Below are 26,314 nucleotides of genomic sequence, written 5' to 3' on the forward strand. Positions count from 1 at the left end.
ACGTTTCACGTTTATCATTTAAGACCAACTGTTGCGTTGGTCGCCACCCGCTTCCATCAAAAGCATAAACTTTGTTAGGTGTATTCTTCATGAAAATATGAGATTAAAAATGTTCTCAGCCAACACTGCAAACCACATGAGAACAGTAGCGTTTAAAAAAATAAAATTTTGGGTGAAGTATTTCTATAATAGCAACACAAGTATTTTAGTATGGCACAGTGATACATTTTGCTGTATCACACAACTTGGATTCATATTCTATACTTGACCTCATTCTGTGTGAAATTAAGATATTTTCCCTGTCCAGGTTTTGGGTGTGTGTTGGGATCCTCAAGTTTACCTCTTATGCCTTAAAGGAGTGTGTATTTGCTAAATTCTAAGCTGGTGTCCTTCTAAGTGAAAGGGCCCTGCAATGCACTAGCGTGCTGTCTAATGTCTCCATGTCTTTGGGTTCATTATCAAATAGAAGTGTTTAAGGAGTAGACATTAAAATATGCATCAAAAAACAAGAACTTGAGAAAAATTACATTTAGTGTGTCAGTCTCATTAGTGTGGCAAGCTACGTTGTCCTAATATCTCATTCATTTACTGGCTGTTAAACTTCATAATTGAGTAGTTTGCTTCCTCAGTGTTTCTTCGTTTCAGTGTCAGATGCACTTCTCCTTTATAAATGTAAAATATGGAATGCTTTGGATTGTGGGCGGCACGGTGGCGCAGTGGTAGCGCTGCTGCTTCGCAGTTAGGAGACTTGGGTTTGCTTCCGGGGTCCTCCCTGCGTGCAGTTTGCATGTTCTCCCCATGTCTGCGTGGGTTTCCTTTGAGTGCTCCGGTTTCCCCCCACAGTCCAAAGACATGCAGGTTAGGTGCATTGGCGATCCTAAATTGTCCCTAGTGTGTGCTTGGTATGTGTGTGTGTGTCCTGCGGTGGGTTGGTGCAGGATTGGTTCCTGCCTTGCACCCTGTGTTGGCTGGGATTGGCTCCGGCGGACCCCCGTGACCCTGTGTTCGCATTCAGCGGGTTGGAAAATGGATGGATGGATTTGGATTGTTCCTATCACTCATAGTGATTGTCAAATGATCACTTTTGGAGTTGTATCATAGAAGGGTGTCAAGAGATACTTTACAAGAACATCAGTAGACTAAAGGTTAATTTAAATGAACATTGCAGGCATAAAGAAGTTGAAACACAGTTAAATGAAAACTGGAACAACTGGATATCCTTTACATGCAATAATGTCAGAGACATTGCGTTCATTTCCCATTAATGCAACTCAGGGCTTCAGAAAGTTAACTACAGGCTAACTGATAACATTTAGTTAAGTACATCTATTGAGATTTAGTAAAGCGTAAACTACACAGTTCACAGTTTTATAGAAGGAAGACTTAAGGTTGGTTATATAAGGTGAATGCTGCATCGGTCACACTGAAAGCTCCCATATTCAACTTTAGTAAGAGAGATTTTTCAGCTCTTGTTTGATTCTTTTAAAATGTATCTGAATATTCTGTAACTGATTTGCCTGGCCTGGAAGGAAATGTCATGTGTACCATATGGAGGGACATTCTTTCTTTCTTTCTTGTCATAAATTAATGCAGAAATAAATTAAGATGAGATTCCAGATTCAATATGAATTCAATAAGCACAGATGCATATATTTTTAAATGACATTATAGATGATGAAACGTCTTATATACAGCAGGATGCCTCAGTTCAAGACTTGGATCTTGACATAATTTACTTTGTATCTTAAATCATGGGTAAATTAAAAAAAAAAATAACCAAACTCTAGACCTTGTGTCCCTAACTGCAAAGTGATTTTGCATAAGAGCAAGAAAAAGCAATTATACTCTTAAATTCATGAAGGTGCACTTTTGTAGCCAAATGTCCAGGGAAGTTTTTATGGGATTATTTCTTCGATTTACAATTAGTTCTGCTGCCAAAATATTTGGTCAAAACTTTTATAGCATTATTAATGTAAAAGTTTTCTGCATGTTTTAGGTTAATTGATTTTATGTTCTTGTAACATGCCTTGTTTCTGCCATATTCATGTTTTGAGTTTATGAGTGTTAAGACAGAAAAATAGAAAAACACCTGTTGTCAGTCAGTTCATTGCATGAGACATGCAGATTTCATGCAGAGATAAAATAATAGCAGTTGTCACTAGCGAGAAATCACTTAAGGCCATGTCCCTCCCCTTTTTACAACCTTACTCAGAAAGGCTGGCCATGAACACAGGGTCTCTAAGCCATTAAGAAGCAACTTATCCAGTTGTGGTAAAAAGAACACCTTTGGTTCAGTGGCATTCAATGCTGTGCTGCAATACCACAGCCCCAAGTTGAAGTCATTCCACTGTGACTGTCTCAGGGGAGACACCCTGAGTGAATTCCTAAGCAGAGACAATGATTCAATGAAAAATCACTTCACATATAAATGACAGATACGGAGCTAAGAAGACAATGTGCCAAATGTTTGTATGAGAAAGCTGAATATTTGTGGAACTGTAGCTTTGTGTTAATTAGAATGCAAACTACATATGTCTCAGTAGATTAGTTGGATCTTAGTAAACTTCAGAAATTTCATTTATATGCAACTTTTTTTCTAGCAGAACTGTTTGCTATCTGTGTGAAAATAAATGTTATCAGTCCCACCAGACTAGGACAAAAGGCGTCTTTAGTGTGTAGTGTAAAGTTTTAAATTCAATTATAACAATGTAAATGTGCATTAAGAATGAGTTAGCATTTACAAAAGAATAAAAAAATGAGTAAGCATTTACAAAAAAATAAATAACAGCACTGCAGGTTCGACTCTCAAAATATAATACTTAATGCAACATTAAAGCAATATAAAATAAAGACTAATCCTGCCTTACCCTTACCCACTTTTGAAAATGAAGTATAACTAAAAAACATACTTCTGTGAAAACAAAGAGCTGTGAATTTTATTTTGTTGAATTTTCTTTGAAATGTTTCCAAAAAAATTATTTTCCATTTCAACATATACACAAAGCTCTTGCCATTAATCCACTTGATTATCATCCCTTTTTAAGTAACAGATTGTAAACCTCCTACAGCTTCCAGCAGGTTTTATCTAATGTATTGGCCCACCTCACTGGGATTATGAACCTTGACAATGTCTGTAGAATGACACCAAAGTGACTGCATGGCGTAATTGGTAAAACATTGTATTTTCCTTCAATTTAAACTTTCGAGTCCCATTTTTTCGTTTGATTTTGTTTTAAAGTATCTTTATAATATATTCACTTTTCCCACCAACATTTCTACATCAACTGTAAGGGCAATATAGAAATGCACAATTTGAAAATCTGATCTTCACATTGGTAACTGGACATTTGTAACATTCTGACATAAATAATTTATACTTCACGACCAGTGTATAGGTTTACTGCATTAGTATGATTTCCTTTCAACAAACCTATGCTGAGTATTTACTGTAAGTATTTTCAGTACTGATGGATAGAAAAAAAAGTTCTGATTAATTAAATTTAATTTTACTTAATAAACAAATACGCTTTTGAACTGTTTTTAACTGTATGTAAAAAAAGAAACTGCCTCTCAACAGAATTGTAGATTTATCAGAAAAAAATAAAGTGTATATTCATCCCTTAATAACATATTGTAGAGATGTCAGGAATAAATTATTATTCTTATTCATCTTTTAAATAATTAATTATGTGTAATTGCTTATTTCTGTCAAGGACTTCAAGGAGTCTTAGCCTTTCCCAGCTTCAGTGGGCTTGGTGTGGGACTCTCACACCCACACTCAGTAATGCTGAGCCAAACTAGAATCACCAATCAGCCTTACAGCATGTTTGTAACTGTGGGAAGAAACCACAGTGCCCACATAAAAACCAAATGAGCACAAGGAGCACATGGAAACTGCACACAGAAGGCACACAAGCTGGGAATCAAATCAATGTATAAGCATATAAGGTGGGAGCACTAGCATTGTGTAATCCATAATCATGAGCACAGTTTACAATGTACTTCTTAAACGTTAAGCATCAGAGCATCAATCAACTAAACATTTTTCCATACTAGGAGGAAATAGATGTGGTCTATTATTCTGCAAATTACTCTCCAAACATGGTGGCATTATAATGTTGTGTAAGGACTTACAAAAGGAAAAAATAATAAACAAGTAGGCAGACTTTTTTTTATTATTTTGATCTAGAAATTCCTTCCACAGTGTGATTCTCATCAATGGCATCACTATAACATCTGAATAAGTGACGGTGACAAAATCTGGCACAATTGCACAAACCTGAAAGCCATGAGGTACTCCACATCTCCCATAGGAGGATCCAATCCACCTGTCCAAGCAATGTTTACATTATAGCCTTCGCCAGGACCACTTCCACACTGAAAAACAGGGAAATACCAGTGCGAAAACAACATGAAATAGTTATGGTTTTGGCAGTGCTCCTCAAATTAAATGCTATGTGATCCTCATCCCCTGGCTTGACAAGAAGTACTCTGGGTTCTGTAAATGTTCCACATTCGGTGGAGAATCCCAGAGGACAATTTCTATAATCGAGTATAATTTAACTTCAGCAGTGAAGGGCTCTGAGAAAATAAGAGGCAATCATGCAATGCAATTTAAGCAGAACAGTTTACAGAAGGAGGCTCTGATCATGAAACTAAAAACTCACTTCGTCTGGGGCACCACTGCCAGGGAAGAAGTTCCCTTCATCATATCGGTGAAGGGAAATGTATAAAACGCTGGAATCCCCAAAAAAAGCTTGCTGTGTACCGTTGCCATGGTGAACATCCTAAAGAAAACAAATGGCAAATGTAACAACATTTAGTTTGATCGAGTAGATGTTTCTCTTCCATGCCAACATCCCAACCCCTAAAACCACCACCCCCTCAACTCCACCACACACACACACACACACACACACGCAAGCACACACATGCACAGACACACACGCACACACATACTCTCACACACACACACCAATCTCTTCTCCCTACCCCCATAACTTCCTGAACGTTTCTGGGCAAATTACTCCTTAATGTGCTCATTTTTTAAACTGGCTTCTAAAAATCAGGAAACCACAGCTAACATACCCCAGAGACCCCAGATGAGCAGTCATTGAGAAATCCCAGTCTTTTCTCTTACAATTAGATATTTATACACCAGCTCTTTGTACTGTGAGCCTTACTGATGGAATCTAGCATCCTGTTTTATGGTGGAATTTTATGACTTATTAACTGCCAACAGTTCATAACCCCTCAGGCTCAATTAACTTGGATTTCTTGCCCCCTGAAGAAATGCAAATGTTTCAACTGCAGGGTGCATATTTTACTATTAATGTTTTAGACAAAAATTTGAGTTTCTGTGCAAGGGGAAAGTACTCTAATGGTTGAAAAGTGTAAAAAAGAAATATGAACATACATTTTTTGTTCCTAATCCTATCTATATACTGTATACATACAGAAAAACATAAGGTTCATCTATTGTATATAAAACAGTCCTTTGTCAACTAAATAATACAGCCATACAAACATTCTCAAACTCATTTAATTCAAATATGGACCACTACATTGTGGCAGCACTGGATACAAGGTGGGAAAGGGCCCAATTAGTCTAACCTGCATGTTTTTGGAAATATTTAAGGAAAAGGGGAGTATCCAGAAGAAAACCAGCACAGACACAGGAAGAACGTTCACACCCCATGTAAAAATGGGCTGTGGGATTCATATGCTGGAGGCTTGATCTGTCAGGCAACTGTTCTACCTACTGCACTCTTATTTCAGGCAGCTAAGACATGGTTTCATTACTTTTTTTCAGCTTACAGCTCTCCGTTGTAGACTGGGAAACATCAGGTGAATATTAAAATGATCTTTATATGTAAATCTAGAACATGAATATTTTCTACTTGGAAGACATTTTTTAACTAAACATAGTCAGATACTCACGTTAAACAGTAAACCAAAGTTAAAGACTGAATGGAAATCATCATGGCTTCTGTTCCATTTATTAAGCCACTAGAGTGCACTGCCTATCCTTTTGTTTATATTCAGCAGGTGTATTATTATGATCACATCCCTAATAAGTGAAGTGGTTAATTCTGAGGAAAGCAAAATGTTACATTTTATTTTTTTCACCACCCCTTTAAAATGCTAACATTTAACTAATAAAGAATATAACAAAGGGTAACATTATCAGTCCCAGCTCTTTTCATGTGTAGCTCCTGGCGGGTGGAACAAGCTGCCTACCTCGTCTGAACTTCTGACTTCCTCAATGTGGTTAAGAAGATTTTGAAGACTATTTTGTTTGGTGAATTTCTATTGACCTGATGTTAGATTTTGTAACCTACAATAGGAATTGTATTTTGTTTTTGAGCACTTCACTTGTGATGATCAATTTTGTACCTACTGTATGTCCTGTAGGGGGTGGCACGGTGGCGCAGTGGTAGCGCTGCTGCCTCGCAGTTAGGAGACCCGGGTTCGCTTCCCGGGTCCTTCCTGCATGGAGTTTGCATGTTCTCCCCGTGTATGCGTGGGTTTCCTCCGGGCGCTCCGGTTTCCTCCCACAATCCAAAGACTTGCAGGTTAGGTGGATTGGTGATTCTAAATTGGCCCTAGTGTGTGCTTGGTGTTTGTGTGTGTCCTGCGGTGGGTTGGCAGGATTGGCCCAGGATTGGTTCCTGCCTTGTGCCCTGTGTTGGCTGGGATTGGCTCCAGCAGACCCCCGTGACCCTGTATTCGGATTCAGCGGGTTAGATAATGGATGGATGGATGGATGTATGTCCTGTAACAGTTGTTTCCCACGCAATCCCCATACTGGTGTTTACTAACTTATATTGAAATCCTTTGTAAGACAATTTGGACAATAAATGTAAATGTAAATTATCACTTCACTATGCTTGGTCTCCAGGGCTAATTTGGATTTCACAGTTTTCTCTGTGTTCTTATAAGAATCATCCATAAGAATCAGTATCTTTATAATGTTCAAAGACATGCACAAAAGTCAGAAGGAGGCTCAAGATTGCTTTTCCATAAGTGTGCATGTAATTGTAGTGCTCATCGATAACTGATGGAATTTTTCTGTACTCAGTATTAATGCTACTATTAATTCGGTTAATTAGGTTTTATGCACTCACATTGGGTTACAAACAACAAGAAAACCTATACATTTAATACGTAAGGAAATTGAACAGCAGTTGACATAAATCTTAAAGTCTGTGAAGGTTTAAATAATTATTTATTTTCATTATTAATAATTAAATGCAACTAGCCTGAAATATGGTTGGATGCAATGCTTTTTAATACTGTTTGAATTTGTGCCAGAAATTCTTGATGGGTAGCTAGTTATACTTTTTTAGGTATTTTGTGCTTGATGTCATGTTTGGAATAAAGTACTTGTTTGTTTAAGATTATATTTGATCATATATCATTTATTGCTGTTGATTAAATTGCTCTACTAGACACACTAATACTCTGTCAGTGTTAGTTATTTATTACCTACCCAGAACATAATGAGATCTTCTTCAGATCATACTACATTATCGGTTTATTGTACATGGATCTGTGGATGGTGTTAAAAAAGGCATTGTATGAAAGGATTGAAAATAAATGAGTACTCAAAGAGTTAGACAAGTAGCTGATTTCATCTTGAGAAGCATATGATACTTCAAGACGAGGCCACCAAATTATCAAGCTAATTAAAAAAGCAGGCTCACTTATGGCACTTACTCTCAACCCAGTAGAGGTAGTAGTGAAGGAGAGAATGAGGGCAAAACTGATGGACATCATGAACAATGCCACACATCCTCTCTCTGACACACTAACTTTGAGTACTTTCAGGGAATAAATTATATAGTAACAGAGTGTAAGGAAATGCTGCACCAATGACAATCCGCCATTATAATGCCTCACTGGAACTGGGACTGCAATTTTTATCTTTGTCCAAGTCAAAAGTTTTCTGTAATTCTGTGTATTTGTTTGTTATAATATGCATGTATTTATTTACTTACTTACTTTTTGAGTTTCTGTATAAAGTCAAGTTCCCCCCTTGGGACAAATAAAATGATGTCTCTCTATCTAAACATCTATCATGTGTTTCATACAGGACTAATCTAGGTAACTTATCTAGGTAGTGTAGTGATACACCTAATCAAATAAATGATGAGGTTAATTGATCATAATGATATAATTGATCAGATTGTAGGGTTATCTTTCACCTAGCATTTACAGTACTTCATAACAGCATGATAATAAAATTCAAAGCAAGATAATTAAAAGTGATAAATCACAGAGGAATGCTAAAACATAAGTTACAAATGTCTATATGAAAAACAATCAACTGAAAATACTTTACATAAGAACAGATAGGCATTATAAGTTGATAAAAGCACCAGTCAGACAGCATCAACAGTAGGAACTAAGTAAAGAAGAGTAGTACAGTATTAGGCACAGCTGAACTGACTAAAACTGAGAAAAGGTGCTTTTCAAGACCAATTTAAATGTTAACAAAGATGGAATATTACAGACAAAACTGGAGCAGAAGCAACACAGATAAAAGTACTGTATCATCATACCATCTACAAGAGTTGGTGTTACCCCAGACCAATCTTATATTTGATATTTCTGCAAGAACATATACTGTAGACTTAAGTAAATCTCCCTTCATACTCTCACAGAAGCCCATTAAATGCCAAAGCTCACTTTACATGCCTCATAAATACACCACACTTTCTAAAGTGACTAGAATAATCATTGGAAATTAAGTGTTGGTACAACTTTGGCTCAACATTTATTCCAAAATTTCAATATTAAGTCGTTTTTTTCATATTCCTGCTTTGAAATATAGTAATTAATGAAATATCAATGTACGCCTGAAATCTGAGTGTGTTTTCTGGATGTCAATGTTTAATGGGATTGCACAATAGTAATCTGCTCCTTGCATGTGTGCCCTGTCTTGAAGATCTGTACTTAATGACCTGCTTTGTCTTGTCTCATGTATGTATGAAAGCAGGTGGAAAGAATTGGGTGTTTGGTTTCTTTACAACTTTGAATATTCCTTGAGTATGTGATAGTGAGAGTCAGAATACTATTAACAATATGGGAAAGCAATGATGTTTATATTACATTTAGTTCACTCTAAAAATGAAAACGATCATGCAAATATACAAATGATCAAATTTAAGAACATAAAGATGTAAAAACTATTTTGTGGTCCTGACAGAAGCCCTGATGTTACAAAGACACAATATGTCCTCTTTATAAAGCATTAGCTAAGAGTTTTGCATTATGGCCATGGAATTATATTAAAATATACAATAAGTACAGTATGTGGAAAGATGATATGAAGTTAGCAATGACAAAAAGTAGTCCAGGTTGTGAAAATCAACAGATTTGTAAACCACTACTGCTGAGATGGTTGAACAGTAGTTTGTTCATTGTTTTTTATTCTTTCAAAACACTGGCAATAGTATTTTCAATTTTGATAACTGAGAGAAATGACTACAAGTGCAATTAATAAACAATATAATACATGTGGAAAGCTGCATTTTGAAAGTTTTCTCTGGAAAAAATGCAGCTTTCTTTTTAGCTAGATATGAATAATCTGGGCACTTAACAGAGAGTTAGTAAATTTAATGGTGTAGCACACAGACACATAACAGCCCCACAAAGATCTCATAACGTTTGAATCCACAGTAACTTTTCAGAAAGGTATAATTTTTAAAGGGCAATTTTTTAATATTTTTTCCATCTAGCTTTGGGCTAGCATCAATGATTTTTGCATAAATAGTGTATTAAATTTCCATCTTTTTGCAAATTGATGTGTGTGAATAACTTGTAATGAAGTGACAATCGGTTTTCTCTCCTGAAGCTGCAGCACAGAAATGCTAAGCTCTGCATCACCATTAAAATGCAATGTAATTTGGTCAAGATTTTACATTTTTTATCCCTCTCAATATGAACACATCTAATGCAAATGCTATGTTATTTGGCAATCTGACAGAGTCATTTGGCTCAGTGTGATCTTTTTAACAAACCAGGGTAACTCGTTGTTAATTAATTTTTCACATGTTCTTCACTGCAGTAATTACTTCCGGTAATGTATTGTATTTGTTAATTAAATATATACTTCAGTGGAATCAGGTGAACAGTACATTTTGTACATTATTAAAGGCTTCAGTAATTACAGCATTTATCAATGAGGTGAAAGTTAACTAGGAACACCTATCTTTTATTGTATTGCACATGCGTTGGCCTTCAAAACATCATAAATTTTTTTCTGGGCATGGATTCTACAAAATCCTTGATGCGTTGTTCAGGAATGTTGTATACTATTCAGGAATGATTGCATTTCACTGTTGGTACAAAATGTTCAGCTGAAAAGTTATCCTAAGAACAGTCTTTTTTCATCTCATTCCGAAAGTGCTTGGGACATAATGCATTGTTACATTGCAACTGTCCAAACAATTGTGTATAACGTGTAGCCATGAAGGGACTGACTTGATCGGAAATAATGTAGTTATTTCCGATCACTTCTTAATTACATTTGATTTAGTTCTGCCCATGCCAACGCACTCGCAGATTAAAACAAAGACAGTGCGACATCTAGATTGTAATTCTGCTTCAAAATTTATAGATACCTTGAGTAAGTCGAGTGTAATTGTGGAAAACCATTTAGATCAGTTAACATCAGATGTAAAATGGAAAACAATTTAGATCAGCTAATATCACATTATAATGTGACCTTGAGAGATGCTCTGGACACAGTGGCTCCCCTAAAAACAAAAGTGATCAAAGCACATAGAAACTCTCCCTGGTTTAATGAAAATACTCGAGCTCTTAAATTAGAGTGTCGAAAACTGGAGCGCAGATGGAGAACAACAAAGCTACATGTCTTTCAAATTGCATGGACAGAGAGTGTAAATAAATATAAAAAAGCCCTCTTTAAAGCTCGCTCAGAATACTATTCTACATTAATAGATAGCAATAATAAAAATCCTGGGTACTGTTTAGAACAGTGGCTAAATTAACAAATGGCAATTCAGATCAACAGTGCAAAATACCATCAGATATTAGCAGTACAGACTTTATGAACTTCTTCAATGAGAAAATTAAAAATATAAGATCCCAGATCTCAGCATCACAGTACAAACCAAATACTAGCTTAGCAGACCCTGCCGCACATTGCATTCAGCACTTTAGTAATTTTAATCCTGTAACTCACCAGGAAGTCTTAACTTTAATTACTAAAATGAAGCCCACTACTTGTTCCCTAGATCCAGTGCCAACAAAACTAGTAAAAGTGCAATGGATGTTCTTGCAGCCTATTCTAACCGTTATCAATAGTTCATTACTGCATGGCACAGTACCTGATGCACTAAAAGTGTCAGTCATTAAACCTTTACTTAAAAAGTCAGACCTAGACCCACACATACTAAATAACTATAGGCCTATTTCAAATTTACCATTTCTCTCTAAAATACTAGAAAAGTAGTCGCCAGTCAGCTTCAGTCACACCTTACGCATCACAATTTAATTGAGAAATTCCGGTTTGGGTTTCGATCTGGTCATAGTACAGAAACGGCACTAACACGGGTTGTAAATGACATTCTGATATCCTCTGATGAAGGAAACTCCACTGTAATTATGTTGTTGGACTTAAGTACAGCTTTTGACACCATTGACCATTCTATTTTACTGCACAGGCTAGAAAATGATGTTGGGCTTACAGGCCCCATGCTCGCTTGGTTCAGTTCTTATTTATCAAATCGATTCCAGTATGTACAGAAATGTGCAGACAGTACTCCATCATTATACACATAAGTTCAATATGGTGTCCCGCAGGGCTCAGTACTGGGACCTTTACTGTTTTCACTTTACATGCTTCCACTGGGATCTCTCATTAGGAAACATAATGTTAATTTTCACTCGTATGCAGATGACACCCAGTTATACCTTTCATTTAAATCAAATGAAGTTTCTCCGATGTTGTCTTTAATTAGTTGTGTTAGTGAATTAAAGGAATGGATGAATGAGAACTACTTGTCTTTAAATACAGATAAAACAGAGATGTTAATTGTTGGAGGGAATGACGCTGATCACAGCAATATTTTGTCGTCATTTAACTCAGTTGGAATCCCAATTAATTTTACTGAATCAGCCCGCAATCTAGGAGTTATCTTTGATTCTAGCATGTCATTTAAAGCACATATTACAAAGTCGTCCAAAACATTTTTTCCATCTTAAAATGTTAGGAAATTAAGGCGCTTTCTAAATAAACAGGATTGTGAGAAATTAATTCATGCATTTATCTCTAGTAGGATTGACTACTGCAATGCGGTGTTCACTGGCTGTTCAAACTGTTCTCTATACAGCCTCCAGTTAATCCAAAATGCGGCTGCAAGAATTATTACAAGAACAAGAAAATATGAACACATAACCCCAGTTCTTAAATCTTTACACTGGCTCCCAGTTAAGTTTAGGGCAGATTTCAAAATCCTCCTTTTAACATATAAAGCATTAAATGGCCAAGGTCCGCTTACTTGTCTGAACTTATCATGACTTACAAACCTGAGCGCATTAAGATCTCAAGATGCCGGTCTGCTTAGGATTCCAAGGATTAATAAAATAACAGTGGGAGGTCGAGCTTTTAGTTACAGGGCCCCTAAACTGTGGAATGGTCTTCCTGCTTCCATAAGAGATGCCCCTTCAGTCTCAGCCTTTAAATCCCGGCTGAAGACTCACTACTTCAGTTTAGCATATCCTGACTAGAGCTGCTGATTAACTGTACAGACTGCATCTCTGTTGTTAGTCATTAGCACTATAACATAAGTAACATGATAATTATATTTGAATACTAACCCTCACCTATTCTGTTTCTTTTCTCGGTATCCAAATGTGGCAATTGGTGCCACGGCCCACCTGCCAAGTTGTTTGCCTGCCTATGGTAAAGTCATCCCTGATGGAGGATCACAGGAATCATGGGAAAGAGGGGTCCTTTCAATGGAGCAACGTTTCAGCCGTGGCATGGCCAAATGGGGAGGCAGCTAGATGGATGAGGTCTCCAGGACTCTAAAAATATCCAAACCTAATTATGTCATATCATCTACTGTTAAACCGTACTTCTAAAATGTTTATTATTATGCTGTATTAAGGAATTGTTCTGTTCTGTGTTTTGTATTGTATTGATCCACTACTTTTGACACCCACTGCACGCCCAACCTCCTGGGAAGGGGTCTCTTTGAACTGCCTTTCCGAGGTTTCTTCCATTTTTCCCTACAAGGTTTTTATTGTGAGTTTTTCCTAGTCTTCTCAGAGAGTCAAGGCTGAGGGGCTGTCAAAAGGCAGGGCCTGTTAAAGCCCATTGCGGCACTTCCTGTGTGATTTTGGGCTATACAAAAATAAACTGTATTGTATTGTATTGTATCAGAAATGATTTTCAAATAAGCTATGCTGTACAGACAATCCTCAGTAAGTATTGGGAGCCCTAATGTGTGCCAGAAAAATGTTCCCCACATCATCACACTGCCTCTACCAGAAAGTACTGTTGACGCCAAACAGGATGGTTCCATGGACACGTTGTTGGGTGCATATTCTTATTTGTCTACCAGCATACAAAATGACCTGGATATGTCTGATGGGGAAACTATTTCTGATCTGATCTGATAAGTGGTGCATTCTGAGATGACATGTCTGCTTTCTTGTAAAATGTTTGCCATTGATCCACAAGCTGTTTTTGTTCACAGGATCTCCTATTTTTTTCTTTTCACAACATTCTCGGTTATTCTTTGAAATGAATTTGCACAAAAATCATATGATGACAGTCATTTTTAAATTGCTAGACTCCACACTCCTACCGCCAACTATCATGCCAAGTTCAAAGTCACCAAGCTCACTAGTTTTGCTCATTCTACTGCTCAATTGAACACCAACTAATGTTGAAAACAATGGTCTGTCTGATTTATATCAAACACAGCTATCATGTGACATATGACGAGCTGGAAGTAGATTTTTGTGAGTTTTGCTGGCTGCATCTAATAAACTGACAACTCATTTTTATGAAAGAAGCTATTTAAAAAACATAGTCAAGGTAGTATCTGAGAATATTGAAGAGTAATATATTAATTTCAGATTGTAGCTATAATTGACATATTGATTGAAGCTGCAAACGTCCCTTGAATGCTAAAAGATATTTTAATTAACAATATTCAAAATATCTGTGCAGCACATTTAAAATAAAACATAAAATACCATATCCAAAACTTCACATTTTTTAATTAAAAACTTTAATTATCTTCTTGAAGGACATCAATTGTTTCTTCTTTCCATTTGTTTAATCTTCAGAGGTTACCCATCAAATGTTCTCTTTTATTACAAAACTACCCATATGTTAATCAGATTCTCTCAAATTTAAACATGGTGGAAATAAAAGAATCTTCCAAATCGTTGTATTCTTGTTTCAAATACTTTGATATAAGGGACTGCTAAATGTGTGTGTGTGTGTGTGTGTGTGCGTGTGTGTGTGCGTGCATCTGGCGTTTTCTTGCCATTTTTTCTTTTTGTTCCATGCACAAATTGTTTAATTTATGTTGAATGATATAAGTTGTTTGGAAGTGATCAGCAGGACACAGTTTGATGGGAAGTTTTATTGGACTATCGTGTTCTCTTTGAGAAATTGTATCGCACTAGTCTCTAAATCTTTTATCACTTGTGAAAATAAATAAATAAATAAATGATTCCAGATGTAACTGATTAGAGGCTAATGCCAGGGTTCATTTCCTGTCTATGCTCTGTCAAGGGGCCTAGAACACCACCTCAGGAACAATTGGCAAAATAAAAATTGTGCTCATTAATCAATATGCAAGTTTCTTCAGGTGTCTAAGTGGTGATTTTTAACTGTGCTGGGCTTTGTTGTAAAACAAAATGATAATGTGTCATCATTTTTCAGTGAAGACTTTATAAATTGTTTTTGATGTTGAAAATGGTACTTCTTTAGTCTCCTTTGGCAGTGCAGCAATATTTATTAAACTTCATGTTGCTTCAATTCAAGTTTTTGGACTCTACCTATAGCCAGTTAACTGGTGTCCAGAGGTCATGGGGTGTTTGATGCAAATTTCTTTTTATCAATATATTTATATTGTTATTTTATTCTGAAACATATGACAAACAGCCTTGACATCCACAGGTTGCTAAACATATGTGATTTAGTTTTGATTTGTGCATAACATTTGTTATTTTTCTGCCTGGTTTCCAGTACTAGATTTTACATAACTGAATATTTATACGTAGAAAAAGTACATTTCTATATCCGTAAATTGTTTATGGTAATAACTTCAAACTAAAACCATATGTGATCTTAATAATGTCAATCAACATGAACCTGGGTGAGGAGGTCACGTGATAATTGGGCCAGTTTTGGTTTTAAGCTTTGTGATGCCTGCCATGTCCTTTTCTTACATAACAGTGGTATTGCCTTCATAGTACAATTCAAAAGTTTCATTCCACAGTATTGGATGATGTTGTTACATTAATTGTTCCAGGGATAATTTGTGTATTGCTTGGCATTTAGTCTGGAATCCCACCATGGCTCACTTCTGTGAGATAGCCAATGACTTGTTTCACCCTTAAACTGGATAAATTATGGTCAGAAAAATAGATAGAGGCTATCTCATGGTCTTAACATTGCTTGCAACTTTCTGGTGTATTCTTTTTTTCTCATATACTTAAAAATATGCATTCACTTTACCTTTCTTTGCCTTCCCTCAGGTATACACTTATATTATGAACTATGCTAATTAAAGTTTTTTTGTCTATGGTTTGATGTTTTTATTTGTCTTCATAAAATATATCTCAAACATCAGCAATGTACCTTATTAGTAACCCACTTGAGAAATACCTACCCAATCCACAATTAAAACCTTATTAATGTTCAACTTTTGTCTTAAGTGTTTTGCTGCAATCGCCACTGAGTTAAAAAAGCAGAATCCCCTGAAAGTTAGAAAAGAATAGAAATGTAAGAAACATGGCAATAAATGAATTTTTATGTAAAGCTACTTAATATTTAAATCCATCAATAGCTTATTAAATGTATCAGGATAACATTCTCCAAAAACATCCAGCAACATCTGCTAGAAATTACAGCCTAATGGAGATTTCTACTCCACAGCTGATTTCTAGCTAACTGGTATCTGGAGATGAACAATATGAGTTTTACTTACATGGCTGTTGATTCTTCAGCATGATGGCCTGGGGGTCGTACTACAGCAAATCCATTCTGGAAAAACAAAAGAATGTTCATTGAAAGAGACATGTCCAATCAACCTTATTTTGAAGTGAAAGCAATAATTTAATCAAGATGAAAAAGGTAAAAAAGAAGTACTATATTGCTAGGTAGTAGCAATCAGTGTCATTTACAGCCTCCCACAGTGACAAAACCCGTGCAACCTTGAAATTGATTTAACAGATTGGAAAATGGATAGACAATGGAATGGAAGGATGGATGGATATAATTCTAAACTATGCAAGATAAAGGCAAAAAGTTATTTGCCTTTCATAATATAAAAATAAACCAAAACATAAAGTCAATTTGAAATTTATATGGTAACCGTAATGAACAGAAGTCGACACAATATAACATGCTTGCAATGGCATGTACTGTGCAGCTCTCTTCTATTTACCTAGTTGAAGCCAAGATCAAATGAAACATGGACACCCTGCTGTGGGATTGCACAATTTTTGAACAATGTGCCGTAGTGAGATTTCTTTGGAAAGAGGGTATGAAGACTGCTGATATTCACCAAAGGCTTGTGTAGATCAGTAAGCTGTTTGGGTACCCATCTTGTACAAACTTTACAGTATCCCAAGCCATCATGCCATGTGGCATATGTAGATCTAAAGCTGCTATCCAAATGTGCAGCAACAGTGGACAACTTAGTCTGTTGGTCTTCCCTGATGAAGGCATTTGCCATGTTGATGTGGGCTTGTGTGCACGATGTTGATCGTCGACCAGGTTGAGCTTCATTGGTTACACTTGTCCTTCCAGTTTAACCCTTTGTACCCATTCATAAACTTTTGATTTTTATTTCCATACTGAACCAACATCCTTTGGTGATTTTCAGCAGGTTTCTCTCCCTCCGCTCTAAGAAATCTCAGTACAGTGTGCTGTTCAACAATGGTTAAATCCTGCAGCAGAGTGTCCATGGTCATTTGGCCTTGGCTTCAAGTAGATTAATGGGAGAGCGCAGTTCAGTGCGTGTTCAAACTAATTATAAGACATTTAGAATGTGTTGTATTGTGTTTGCTTCTGTCCATTGTGGTTACTATGTTATTTTCAAATTATCTTAACTTTTTGATTTGCCCACATCGTTTTTCATAATGGAAACACACACAATACTTAGTTTCAACTACATTATGACTGGTAAAACTTCTTTTATTTAATAACCTTTCAATGAAACTCTTCTCAGCCAAACAACAAAAAAAAAAAAACCTGCAGATTTTATTTTTTAGGTTTTAATGCCAGTTATAACATTAATTAGGCTTACAGTGTGAAGTCTAATTGCTACACAATGAATGTGTTACTTCATTTGTCAATATATGTATAATGTGCTTCTTTCCACTGACTGGAAATGTATCCATATTAATATACATTTCTTGACAAGTGTGCATTTAGGGACATCAAGCTCCAGCACATCTAATATAAGTAATTTATTCTTTTGTTGACTCATGAATGTATATAGTATTATGCCTAATATTATCACACTAATAACTAATGCCATATCAATGTTCATTATGTCGAGGTAGTATTATTGTTTGAATGAAATCACAGCTCTTACCATTTCAGGGTGAGTCTCCAGACTTGATTGTGCTTTGTGTAAGAATAAAGGTCAGCAGGACTGCAACTTAGGTTACAATATTTTACTCTGCCCTTCTGACACAGTATTTTTGAGTTCAAAAGCAGAAACAATTCAGTGACTATATATTTATTAAATACCGATTAGAAATAACTGTGGTGCTGTGAAAGTATAACTGCCAGTACTGTCCAATTTGCTCTTTACATTATCTTCCAATCCTATGTATACATGCAGAGGACATCAAATGGTTTACATACCTTTGTCGATATGTCAACTTTGGTGAACGTAAGGGCTGAAACCAACATCAGCTTTGGAATTTGATTTGCTGAATCTGTGTACATTCAGTACCTACAATATAATAGCTGTGCATACTTATGCAGTCTTGAATTTTTAAAATTATTTTCCTATTTTTTGTGAGAATTGCATGTATAGATTTACATATACAGATGTGATGCAGCCAACATGATAAATAAACAAAATATGTTCTCTCCTGAGAATACTGATGTACACAATTCTAAAAACCTAACCCTCATACAAATCACTTTTCTTTGATCTAGTAGCTAGGCCCACTGCTAAACCGTCAGTGATGAATTTATGTTTTTGACATCCCACATGCAATTTGTTGATATTTCTTTCATCTTGTTTATTCATTTTTTGATCTTTCTAGTGTCATCATTTTGTGTTTTTGTTTCCTTGCATGGCCACAACATTATATACAGTTGCTATGTCTATTACCAATCAAAAGACCAATGTGTTACTTCATTAGGGTGCACCTGTTTAAGATGATGGCACACAGTGTCTATTTATATGAGTGCTGAACCCGTTTTTTTACATTTTTAGAGTTAGTGAGGAACAGAGGAAATTGAGTTTTTGTACGGACTTTAAAAAGTATAAATTGCTCCACAATATGATATTATATAATACTCCAGCCATGAAACAATAACATTAAATTTGTATATATTAAAATATTAAATATGATTTTTTTTAAGCATATTGGGTTGAGACACTTTACATTGAACTGATATTAGAATTGAAAGCATGTAGCCCTTAATAAAAAATGTTTCAGTTTATAACACCAAATATATTAAGTATTTTTTTTTATCTTGAGAAAATTTCAAGCATCTTAGCAATCTCCACATAAGACTGGGAACACTCAATTTTAGTGCATAACACACATATGCACACACACATCAGGTAAACTGAAAGAGCTCTTGTGAGTCTTTCTGTTTACAGTGGAGCTGTCAGTCCTGAATTTAGCTTGATTCATATTTAAAATATGACTTGAACATACAGTTTTCAGATCTGCATTTTAATTTCTAATAGTCACTGTTATCTTATTTCACAATGAATTCTGAAACTTCCCTAAACAAACAAAATGTGTTAAGTGCTATCAAATTTTCAAATACCCTGTAATAAAAGGGGATAGCATCAGTCTGAGGTCTCAGGTGGGATGGAGGACATGCATGTTCCTGGATGGAGATATAAAAGGAGTGCTGCTAGAGGGAGCTGTAGAAGCATAGTGTCTCCACTTTAAGGGGACCTGGAAGTGCAATATTGTAGCACCAGAAGGGATCCCAGTCCAGCATAAAAAGGAAGAGGTGGACAACGCTTGCTGGGAGATGTGGAAGGAGTGTAAAGGAATAATCAATGTCAGTTCTGTGTATCTTGTGTTGTAATATTTGCAGAGAAGCCTGTAAGAGGCATTTGTGAACATTAAAGAATTGTTATTTGAACCTGTGACTATGCTGGTGAAGCTGTGTCTGGTGTTTGCGGCGCTCTTATACCCCATAGTGCTTGTGACTGCTAAATGTTTCATGTAAAAATCAGCATCCCCTTACTTTTTATTTTAAGGTGTTCAGTGTGTATTTTTTTTCTTTGCTCATAGAGCTTAGCTCCGAAATAATTGATCAAACAATTTCTGTAACAGTTTCTTGCTTCTGTCCTTTTTTTGATAACAACTACAGTATTTGTAAGCTTTTATTATAAATCATCTTTCATGTCCTCTTGTGAGCTGCACTTATTGAGACAGGATTATTTTTCAGTGTGCATGGAAACTTGATTTTAATATGGTATGTCTCATAAATTTCATGTTTCATGCTAAGGCCTTTCCTTTTCTGTAAAATTGTGAAATGATTATAAACAAAAACACTCCACTTAAAAGTTAACAGAGCATAGGATGCTCTACACTCGTAATCTTTGCAATATGCATCTGTGGCAATATAGAAGGAATACATTTTTTATGTATTATAGTCAAAAGTGGTAAACAGCTCATTCACAGATGAAACTTTTTTGACTTTATGAACTCAAACCAGAAAATGATGACCTATCAAAGGACCAGGCAGACAACTAGACAAGTAACAGGCAGAGGTTTGAGCACAGGAGTTCTTAATACATCAAGTATTACAAAAAGATTATGATTTGCTAAATTGGAAGAATCCTAATCCATCCTCTATAACTCAGCAGGAAAGTGATTTTCTGTATAATCTCAATTCGGAAAAATCCATTTTTTGTTATGAGGATCTGTTCAGCATTTTTCAAAATTTCAGCAAGAATTTATTACTGTAATTGTAAAGTAAGCATGCCTGACCTCTGGTAAACCCTTCTGTTGTATCTGCTGTTTTATTCTATATGAAGAACCACTTTACAAGGGGCCATCTTGTTGTATAACTCTTTAAGTCAGGTGAAGTGTAGTACTGTGTTCTGTTTTATGGACTGGATTTAAATTTACTGTATGTGTTCAGAACATATTATTGAACCTACTGTGTTTTTTTCTGACTTTGTTGTGCTTTGTTTGGTACATAAAATAAAAAATATGACAAAAATTGTGGTCAAAATATCACTAAGAACTCCTTAACTACAATAGTATATTTTTAAAATGAATTTTTATTTTATTTTTGAAAAGTAGAATTTTAAAGTGGTATACTACTCAATCAAACAAATAATCATAACACATAAAGCCAGGTTCCTGGTTGGCAACCCCCAAGACAGACACACCATCTAGTCCAACTCCCCTGGAAATGATCATCTATCTGCTGCAACCAGGTGTTATGTGGGCATACCCTTGGCCTGATCCAGGCCACTCAGGTCATCACCCTCAGGAAATTGCGCCTCATGATAGTAGTACCGTAACTGACGCTCCCTCACAATGCAGGTAATGCACCTCATTTGAGACTCCATGAGCAACCGCTTGTTACAAGTCAGACCAGCAGTTCTCAAGGATTCTCTGAAGAGACACAGTACCAAAGGAGTGCAGTCTTCGTGATATCATCCATGTCTCACAACCATATAGCAAAACAGGAAGCACCAGGACTTTAAACACTTGGACCTTCGTCCTTTTGCAGGGATATGATGAGCACCACACACCCATTTCCAGTGACCTCATGACCTAGGCAATCACCCTTCCCTCTCCAGATAGGAACGATAAGTCCCATTTTCCAGTCATTTGGGATAATGACAGTCTCCCAAAGGGAAGCAAAGACTGCTTATAATGCAAGGAGGACAGCCCTGCCACTAGGCTGGAGAAATTCACCCTGGATATCACAGATCCCTGCAGCATTCCCTACCTTCAGATGGTTTGCCACCTGTGCAATCTCAGTGAGATTGGGTGGTTCATAGCTAATTAGAGGATCAGCCTCATGAACCGTGGATCCAGAGATGTCCAATGTCTTAAACAGAGATTCAGTTTTAAACAGCTGCTCAAAATAGCCAGCCCAGTGTGTCTCAATTGCAGTGTCATCCTTAAGGACTGTTCCATCAACCGCCCTGACTGCGATTCTCTGAGAAACAGATTTGGATGTGCGCGATGCTTCAGTTCCTCTGTAAGCAGCACGTGGGTCACTAGACCATAGATGGTGTGTCACTTGCTCACAGATTCCTCTAACAAGTGCCTCCTTTTCTACCCTCAGAGCCCTCGCAGCCGTCCTTCACTGTACAGAGTTGCCATCAAGCCATGTGCTGCAATTCCTTTTTACGATATCCAGGGTGCCCTGCAGAATAACATGTCTCCTTCTGGGAACACTGGCATCACCAACACAACCCTCAGCAACCTTTAGAGTCTTGTCACAGAAGGCCTCCTACATCACATTAGAATCATCAGTCTCACCCAAGTCTGCAAGTTCCTCACACAAAATGCATGCAAACTCATTAGAAACAGCCTGATCTTGGAGTCTGGCCAGGTCCAGCATCATTATCCTATTAGCTTGTAGCCTACTGGACCTAAGTTGGATCTTCAGTGTAACAACAACAAGTTTGTGGTCAGAATTTACAAACCGCACACTTCAGTGGATCCTGCAGTTCTATAGGAGCCTCCAGTGTCTTCCCACGAGGATATGATCAATCTCATTCACCGTACCACCAGCACTGGAGTACCAAGTCCAGTGATGTGGCTCAGGGTGCCAACACCAGGATCCAGCAATCCGCAGCCCCTGACCTATAGCAAAGGCAAGGAACATGGAGCCACTTTCACCAGAGGACCTATTGGGACCAATACAATCCTCACAGCCAGCCCTGTCAGTGCCAGTAGTCACATTGAAGTCACCCCTGTCCAACACCGAGACATCATTCACTGTGGTCGGCGCATACACTTAGACAACAGACAAGGCATCCTGAGAGTGCCTTAATCTGAGTCTCAAAAATACGCACGTTGAAAGGAGCGACATCAGTTATACATACAGTTATACTATAACATATCTTAAATGTGTACCGCATATTTTGGAGACATTAGATTATGCTTTAGTTACATGAAAGTATTTTTATATGTGTATTTGGTTTTAAGAAATTTTGTAAATCCACAGAATATCTGAACACATATTTACATTTGTGGATACTTGACTATAATGCCTGTATGAGCATACTGGACATTCCATTCCAAAACTTTGGGCATTAATGTGGAGTTGCTCCTCCTTTACAGTAATAACTGTCTCAACTCTTCTTGGAAGGCCTTTCACAAGAGTTTGATATTTGTCTGTGGGAATTAGTGCCCATTCAGCTAAAAGAGCATTTCTGAGGCCAAGTACTGATGTTGGACAAGATGACCTGGATGGCAATTAGTGTTCCAATTCAAACCAAACATGTCTAATAGGGTTGAGGTCCAGCTCTCTGCTGGCCACTCAGGTTCCTCCACAGCAAACACAAAAATTATGTCTTCATAGACTTGGCTTTGTACACAGGGGCATAATCATGCTGGAAAAGAAAAAGGCCTTTCCCAAATTATCTCCACAAGGTTGGAAGGTTGTCTAACATGGCTTTGTATGCTGTAACATTAACAGTACCCTTCACTAGAACCAAAGGGCTTGCCAGAACCTTTTAAAATAGCCTCAGGCCACTATTCCTTCTCCACTAATCTTTATAGCAGGCACTATAATGGAAGTTAGCATTCTTCTGGCATCAGCCAAAACCAGATTCATCCATCAGAGTGCTAGACAGTGAAACATAATTCAACACTCTAGAGAACAAGTTTCCACGGCACCAGAGTCCAATGGTGGCATGCTTTACAAGTCTCCTGCTGACACTTGGCATTGCACATCGTAATCTTAGCCTTGTGTGTACTTGCTTGGCCATGAAATCCATTTCATGAAGTTCCTAATTGACAGTTCTTGTGCTGATGTTGGTTCCAGGGGCAGTTTGAAATTCAGTTGTAAACGATGCAGCAGAGGATAGGAGATTTTTATGCACTTCACTACTTGGTGGTCCCGCTCTATAAGTTTGCATGGTCTAACACTTCATAGCTGAGATGCTGTTGCTCATAGACAAATCAATTTCACAATAACAGCACTTACAGTTGACCAGGTAGATCTATCACAGCTAAAATGTCATGTCCTGACTTGTGTCAGAGATGTGTCCCAATGACAGTGCCATGTTTAAAGTCATTAAGCTTTTCAGTATAACCTATTCTAATGCCAATGTTTGTCAAACCGCATTGCTATTTTCTCTGCTGAACAATGGCTGTGGCTGAAACACTTGAACTCAGTAATTTAGAAAGGTCTCAATACACATTTGGCCATATAGTGTTTATACGCTAAGTCTAGTAACCGACATTTTCTATCTTTTTCACTGTAATGCTGTAAATCTTTTATTTTAGCACTGGATAATTCAAAGTCTATTGCTCCTGTGATCAAGCAGCTGTGCTACACATGCCATGATAATGGATGGGGATTTTAAAGGTTAACTATTTGTGACCTTTCTGCTTTGTCTATACTGCCTTTACCTTTATGTGGGACAGGTGCAATTTGGAAAGTTAATGCTTCAAGTAACATAGTTTCATTGATAAGCAAATAACAAGCACAAACATTGAAGAAATGTTAAAAAAGTACACACATCAAATTTTTTTGATTAGACAAGACATTACAAAAATAATGTGTGTCCATGAAGATCATTCAATGCCATCCTGGCACTATGTTTTTCCCAAAAAATATAGTTTGACTCAATTTTTAAATATCCATCCAATTTTCAACCCACTAATCCATTTCAGCATTGTGGAGAACTGGTGTTAATTCCAGGAGCAAAGGAGACAAACATACTACCCATATAAACAGGGTGTCCATTCCAGAGAACATATTCTCACATTTCCACTTTCATTCATACTCAATCAAAATAGAATCATGAAGTAGACTCCGATGTTCAACTCTAGAATTTGAGAGTAGGCCTAGGGCTTCAAACCCAGGACTCTTAAGGTCTGAGGCTGCAATGGGAAATACTATTCTGCTAAGCCTCCATTATAAAATAAGCACAGGTAAACAGAAGAGTAACCGGTCACAAAGCTGAAAAACTGTAAGTCACTGGCTGTGGAAATGTTTGTCTATGGCAGGCAGCGTATAGCAGAGGATAAGTGCCTGAAAAACATACCATAAGCCATTTCTTACACAAAAGTTTGGATTTAGAAAACATGAACATGGGGCATAATTTGGCTTAAAGTTATGGGAAGTTTCAGCCATCCATAAGTCCTGTGCAGACTTTTTTGCTGTATGCATGTGGTGTACCCTCACCATAAAATCTGCATAGGACTTGAGAAAACTTGCATATTTTCAGAGATTGCAATGATTTTTTGGCTCATGATGATGACTGATTTATATGCCGCTTTAGACTTCTTAGAGCCATCCATCCTTCAAGTTGTTTGGTAAATTGGAGCCTGCATTACTGGGAAATCACATTACCCTGTTTATTTATTGGTCATGCAGAAATCATGTAATTCTTGTTTCATTACAGGTTTTAATAAACATAGGGTATTGGGCAATGGGCACTTTTTAGCGTAAACTGGTTGACTGGTTAGGAATGTTAGTGTCATCCACGAGCCATATGCCATTTATATTGAATGGTATGCTTAAGATGCTACCCAGGAATATGCAATATACTTACCATCGGGATGAATAAGCTGAGATCAAAAGGCAATTTGCCATGATTGCTGATTTTCCTAATGTAATTGGTGCAAATAACTAACTGCACATAATGTTGCAATAATGGCGCCATCACACAATGAATTTCCTTCCATCCATCCATTTTCCAACTCCCTGAATCCGAACACATGGTCACGGGGGTCTGCCAGAGCCAATCCCAGCTAACACAGGGCACACACTAGGACCAACTTAGAATCACCAATCCACCTAACCTGCATGACTTTGGACTGTGGGAGGAAACCGGAGTACCCGGAGGAAACCCACGCAGACATGGGGAGAACATGCAAACTCCACGCAGGGAGGACCCGGGAAGCGAACCTGGGTCTCCACAATGAATTTGCTTTTGTAAAAATAAAGAACTTTCATTCAATTAATATAAAACTAATATGTGATAATAAAATGTTTCTGACTAACGCTGATGCATAGCTCAACCAAGAATTTTTATTTTATAAAACTGCAGCGTGAGAAGCAGACTTCATTGTCATGCTGTGTGCATGCGGTTGTCTTCTTGGTTAGTAAGCCTAATTGATAGGATTATTTTAAAATTTAATACATTACAGAAAACTTTCTTTCAGATGATAGTGGGCACATCACAAGAGTGAAGATATAATGAAAGGCACTGCAAGCAATTGGTGATACAACGGATCATCGGCTCAGTAACAGGTAGATAGCTGTGTTTGGACTCGTCAGGAGGCACATTGCTGTACAGTCCCACAAATGTTTTATGCATTGTAATGGCTTGTGCAGTACCACACAGCAGAGCGCAAAAACAAGGACTGCCTCTGCCTCCTGAGATAGGCTAAGATGAACACACAGATGACCCAGACCCTGTCCCTCACGACATCAACACAATGGCAACTCAAAGACGTTTGAATGTTTTATGTCAATTGTAAAGAGACTTGTGTATATGGCAATGCTAACATTTACTTTGAAAAATTATTTTGTTTTTAAAAAGTTGAAAAAGAATGTTTTTAATACCTTGCAGTTCTGCGCATACAGCCTGCATCAAATTATGCTGTGATTCTCCATTTAGAGTTTTAATACTTCAAGGTCACATTCACTTAAGTTTCATTTTCTGCTTTTTAT

General features: G+C 37.0%; 1 protein-coding gene across 3 annotated transcripts in view; it reads right to left on the minus strand.

The window, feature by feature from the left end:
* Positions 1-26,314, minus strand: part of LOC120516152 (histone deacetylase 9) — a 710,327-nt gene that overhangs the window by 89,891 nt on the left and 594,122 nt on the right. For all 3 annotated transcript variants that reach the window (XM_039737623.1, XM_039737622.1, XM_039737624.1), the window contains 4 exons: positions 16,206-16,261; positions 15,888-15,975; positions 4,668-4,787; positions 4,280-4,377 (listed from right to left, as the gene is read on the minus strand). In XM_039737623.1, coding sequence (XP_039593557.1) covers positions 4,280-4,377; positions 4,668-4,787; positions 15,888-15,975; positions 16,206-16,261 — 362 coding nt within the window. The remainder of the gene's footprint in view (positions 1-4,279; positions 4,378-4,667; positions 4,788-15,887; positions 15,976-16,205; positions 16,262-26,314) is intronic.

This window comes from Polypterus senegalus, chromosome 15 (genome assembly GCF_016835505.1).
Source record: "Polypterus senegalus isolate Bchr_013 chromosome 15, ASM1683550v1, whole genome shotgun sequence".
In the NCBI taxonomy this organism is placed as follows: domain Eukaryota; kingdom Metazoa; phylum Chordata; class Cladistia; order Polypteriformes; family Polypteridae; genus Polypterus; species Polypterus senegalus.